The sequence below is a fragment of the Salvelinus sp. IW2-2015 genome, unplaced genomic scaffold (genome assembly GCF_002910315.2).
Source record: "Salvelinus sp. IW2-2015 unplaced genomic scaffold, ASM291031v2 Un_scaffold2796, whole genome shotgun sequence".
Lineage (NCBI taxonomy): Eukaryota > Metazoa > Chordata > Actinopteri > Salmoniformes > Salmonidae > Salvelinus > Salvelinus sp. IW2-2015.
The window spans coordinates 7,931-13,506 of NW_019944097.1; the positions used below are offsets into that span (position 1 = coordinate 7,931).

Here is a 5,576-nt window from a genome sequence, read left to right on the forward strand (position 1 = left end):
TTTGTTGCCTCTCTGATTAATGCCCTCCTTGCCTGGTCTGTGAGTTTTTGTGGGCGGCCCTCTCTTGGCAGGTTTGTTGTGGTGCCATATTCTTTAAATTTTTTAATAATGAATTTAATGGTGCTCTGTGGGATGTTCAAAGTTTCAGATATTTTTTATCACCCAACCCTGATCTGTACTTCGCCACAACTTTGTCCCTGACCTGTTTGGAGAGCTCCTTGGTCTTCATAGTGCCGCTGGCTTGGTGGTGCCCCTTGCTTGGTGGTGCCCCTTGCTTAGTGGTGTTGCAGACTCTGGGGCCTTTCAGAACAGGTGTATATATACTGAGATCATGTGACAGATCATGTGACACTTAGATTGCACACAGGTGAACTTTATTTAATTAATTATGTAACTTCTGAAGGTAATTGGTTGCACCAGATCTTATTTAGGGGCTTCATAGCAAAGGGGGTGAATACATATGCACGCACCACTTTTCCGTTTTTTTATACATTTTTTATTTTTGAAACAAGTAATTTTTTTCATTTCACTTCACCAACTTTGACTATTTTGTGTATGTCCATTCCATGAAATCCAAATAAAAATCGATTTAAATTACAGGTTGTAATGCAACAAAATAGGAAAAATGCCAAGGGGGTTGAATACTTTCGCAAGGCACTGTATAAATATATACAGTACCAGTCAAAAGTTTGGACACACCTATATTCCACAAATTAACTTATCAAGGCAGACCTGTTAAATTAAATGCATTCCAGGTGACTACCTCATGAAGCTGGTTGCGAGAATGCCAAGAGTGTGCAAAGCTGTCATTAAGGCAAAGGCTGTTTAACACTTTTTTGGTTACTACATGATTCCATATGTGTTATTTCACAGTTTTGATGTTTTCACTATTAATCTAGGTACAATATAACGTACGATATACACTGAGTGTACAAAACATTAAGGACACCTGCTCTTTCCATGACATAGACTGACCTGGTGAATAGTAGTAGGTGGTGGTAGGTGCCAGGCGAGTATGGTAGTTGGTGCCAGGCGCACCGGTTTGAGTGTGTCAAGAACTGCAATGCTGCTGTTTTTTTTAACACCAACAGTTTGCTGTGTGTATCAACAATGGTCCACCACCGAAAGGACATCCAGACAACTTGACACGACTGTGGGAAGCATTAGATCGACATGGGCCAGCATCCCCTGTGGAACGCTTTCGACACCTTGTAGAGTCCATGCCCCCACGAATTGAGGCTGTTCTGATGGCAATAGAGGGTGCAACTCAATATTAGGAAGGTGTTCCTAATGCTTTGTACACCAGTGTATACTGTATATATCCTCCTACACACTTTCTTGTGCATATCTGTTTAACATGTACGATGTAACGTACGATATATATGGAATATGGAATGACTACTACAGTAGCCACATTTACAAACTCTCTTACGCAAAAGAGAAGAAAAACAACATAAACAAGCAAACTCAAGTTATTGGTTCTCTCTTCAGCTAAGCAAGGTAAACATGATCAAAGACACTGTAACACTTGGAGCACCTTCTTATGAAGCCTCATAAGGGATCATAGCACCTTATAAGGTGCTATGAATATGTTGTTAAGGCATTATAACACCTGATAGTGTTTCTAAAAACTATACCATTCACATGATGTGGACTGACCTCATGTTCTGTCAAAACCAGTGATCAGGAAAATGGTAAAGTCAGACACTGAATTCATATCATGATACTGTTTCTGTGTCAATAAATAAATACATTCTCTCGATACTGTACATTGTAGGAAAGGTTTTCAACCGGATTGAGAGAAGGCACATATAACTGAGAGGAGAGTGGAACCTAATGGTTGTAGACGTGCTGACTTCCAAACAGTACATAGAGTCTATGTAGGTTACTGTACAACTGGTAACATTAAATGTTACATTTTGGAACGGTATTGAGATAGAGTTCTGTCAAAAATGTTTTTCATTTACATGGATATGGACATAATTAAACTTAGACACCATTGAGAAAACATTAAAACACCACCACACATCTCACACACTATCCTAGAGGTCTTACATAAGGGGGTTTGTGGTGGTAGACTGACACAGGTGTCTGTACACCATGAACACAGATTTAGAAGAAGAACGAAATGAAATACTGAACAATGAATCGAAATAGATGGTTTTTCCGTTGTCTGCACTAACTGGGCAGGGAAAAGCAAAGTCCACCAATTCCACCACATTGCTTTCACCTATTCTGTCCCACTGGGCAAAAACTGGTTGGATCAACGTTGTTTCCACGTCATTTCAACAAATCAATTCAGTGTGATGACGTTGAATCAACGTGGGAAACGAATTGGATTTTCAAAAAGGGAATTTTGGCTTTTTTTCAACTAACTTTGAACCTAAAGCCAATATCATGACAACATTTTATGTTGATTTAACATTGACTTCACGTTAGTTGACAACTCAACCAAATGGAAATCAAAAATAGACGTTTAACTGACGTCTGTGCCCAGTGGGGTGTTTTYAGATCAGTACAGATGAAGAGACACTTTTAGACTACCCACGTCTCTATCGCTCTCTCTCTCCCTTTCCCCTTCTCTACTTCTTCTTCTCCATCACTTCGTACTCCAGGTCGACGGCACCATAGCCGTTCATCTTGGCTAGTTTGAGGTTGTTAACGACGCCCAGTTCGCTGCTCTCCTCCTCCAGCATGCCGTTCCTGGCCGCGAACATCTGGCTGATCTCCACAAATGTCTTGTTCTTGGTCTCAGGGACGATGAAGAAGACGTAGGCCGCCACTGCCATGCACACGCCAAAGAACACCAGGTAGCAGTAGGCCCCTGCCGACATCTGGGGGTGGGGAAAGAGTTGTTTGCTGAATGAATTGATTATTAGAGGGAACAGTAACAGGAACAGTAGCAGTAGCAGTAGCAGTAACAGTAGCAGGAACAGTAACAGTAGCAGGAACAGTAACAGTAACAGGAACAGTAACAGTAGCAGGAACAGGAACAGTAGCAGGAACAGGAACAGTAACAGTAGCAGTTTTGTGGCTGATTGCCTCAACTTGGCTGGTGTCTCAACTTCCACTCATCTCTTTGTCTTCCCCTTCTACAAAGTCAGAACACCTCCTAATAATTACCTGTACACACTTTTACCCCGTATATGGTTGCATTTTTCATTCTCCTTTTTCACGCCATAGGGCTCATCTGATCGCAGGCTCCTATTCCCTTCGAACCACTGGTAGAGTAAAGGGCATTAGTATAGGTAGCCTGTATATTATTTAGTGATAAGTGGATAGGGTATAACTAGTAGGCATATTTGTTATGTATATCAGTAGTATATAACAATATACCCACTCCATATTTAGATACGGTACTCCTAATATCATCTACTGGGCATCATGGCCAAATCTTTGTAATACATGGTACCACATACTCACTTAAAACCTATGTCCACTTTATGTTTACATACCCTATCAGTAAACTCATCTCATAGGTATACCGTACTGTCTATACCAAATCACCATCTCCATGCGGTTCTGGTACCACCACTCATTCATATAACTTTATGTACATTATTCTTTATTCCCTTTACACTTGGTGTTGGTGGTGTAAGGGTAGTATTTTGGAATTTGTTAGGGGTTAGATTACTGTGGTTATTACTGGCATTGGGGGTCGGGGGAACTAGATAAGAACACATTCGGCTACACTCGGCATAACAATCTGCAACCATGTGTAGTGTGACTAATAAAATTGAAATTTGATTTGGGGAAATATAATTCAGTAGTGGTATTACAAATAGAGCAAATGTTTTAATGAAAGTAAGGTGCATCGTCTTGAAGATCTAACTTCCGCATTGGTGTCTGTTCCTGTGATCTGTTACTGTTCCTTCCCTCTATAATCAATTCATTCAGCAAACAACTCTTTCCCCACCCCAGATGTCGGCAGGGGCCTACTGCTACCTGGTGTTCTTTGGCGTGCATGGCATGGGCGCCTACGTCTTCTTCATCGTCCCGATAGACCAAGAACAAGACATTTGTGGAGATCACCGTGTTCGCGGCCAGGAACGGCATGCTGGAGGAGGAGAGCAGCGACTGGGCGTCGTAAACAACCTCAAACTAGCCAAGATGAACGGCTATGGTGCGTCGACCTGGAGTACGAAGTGATGGAGAAGAAGTAGAGAAGGGGAAAGGAGAGAGAGAGGGAAGAGAGAGCGTGGGTAGTCTAAAAGTGTCTCTCATCTGTACTGATCTAAAACACCCCACTGGGCACAGACGTCAGTTAAACGTCTATTTGATTTCCATTTGGTTGAGTTGTCAACAATAACGTGAAGTCAATGTAAATCAACATAAAATGTTCAAGAAATTGGCTTTAGGGTTCAAAGTTAGTTAAAAAAAGCCAAAATCCTTTTTGAAATCCAATTCGTTCCCACGTTGATTCAACGTCATCACACTGAATGATTTGTTAAATGACGTGGAAACAACGTTGATCCAACCAGTTTTTGCCCAGTGGGACAGAAAAGGTGAAAGCAAGTGGTGGAATTGGTGGACTTTGCTTTTCCCTGCCCAGTTATGCAGACAAGAAAAACCATCTATTTCGCATTGTTCAGTATTTCATTTCGTTCTTCTTCAATCTGTGTTCATGGTGTACAGACACCTGTGTCAGTCTACCACCACAAACCCCCTTATGTAAGACCTCTAGGATAGTGTGTGAGATTGTGTGTGTGTGTTTAATGTTTCTCAATGGTGTCTAAGTTTAATTATGTCCATATCATGTAAATGAAAAACATTTTGACAGAATCTATCTCAATATCCCAAATGTAACATTAATGTTACCAGTTGTACAGTACCACCATGACTCTATGTACGTGTTGGAAGTCAGCACGTCATAACCATTAGGTTCCACTCTCCTCTCAGTTATATGTGCCTTCTCTCACACCTGAAACCTTTCTCTACTGTAAACCTTTCTACAGATAGAGGAATGTATTTATTTATTGACACAGAACAGTATCATGATATGATCAGTTCTGACTTTACCATTCCTGATCACTGGTTTTGACAGAGAACATGAGGTCAGTCCACATCATGTGAATGGTAAGTTTTAGAAACACTATCAGGTGTTATAATGCCTTAACAACATATTCATTAGCACGCAGCATGTGAAAGTTTTGCTATTTAGGTGCTGTTCTTTTTGTGCATTCGTTCACCTGTATATAACGGTATATATATTATTGTCGATAGATGCTTCCAGTAGCATTACACCTGCTATGCTCTAGCGCTCCAACATAGAGAAAAGAAAAAAAAACATGAGAACAATGCGCAAAACTCAAGTTATGGTTCTCTCCCAGCTAAGCAAGGTGTAGGTAACCAGACAGTGTCTGGTGATCATGTTACACTTGCTTAGCTGCAAGAGAGATATCCAATAACTGTGAGTTTGCTTGTTTAGTATTTTCTTCTCTCTTTTTGCGTAAAGAAGAGTTTGTAAATTGGCTACTGTAGTAGTCATTCCATATTCCGAGGCAGGATATAGTTATATATTGTACGTTAGAGACATGTTAATATGACAAGAAGTGTGTAGGAAGAAATACATTATA

General features: G+C 40.6%; 1 protein-coding gene across 1 annotated transcript in view; it reads right to left on the bottom strand.

Moving 5' to 3' along the window:
- Nucleotides 1-473: 473 nt before the first annotated feature.
- The window catches only part of LOC112074751 (solute carrier family 2, facilitated glucose transporter member 9), a 33,297-nt gene continuing 28,194 nt past the window's right edge, over nt 474-5,576 (bottom strand). Inside the window, exon 12 of the mRNA XM_070440649.1 lies at nt 474-2,859. Within this exon, the coding sequence (XP_070296750.1) occupies nt 2,583-2,859 (277 nt within the window). The 3' untranslated portion in view covers nt 474-2,582. The remainder of the gene's footprint in view (nt 2,860-5,576) is intronic.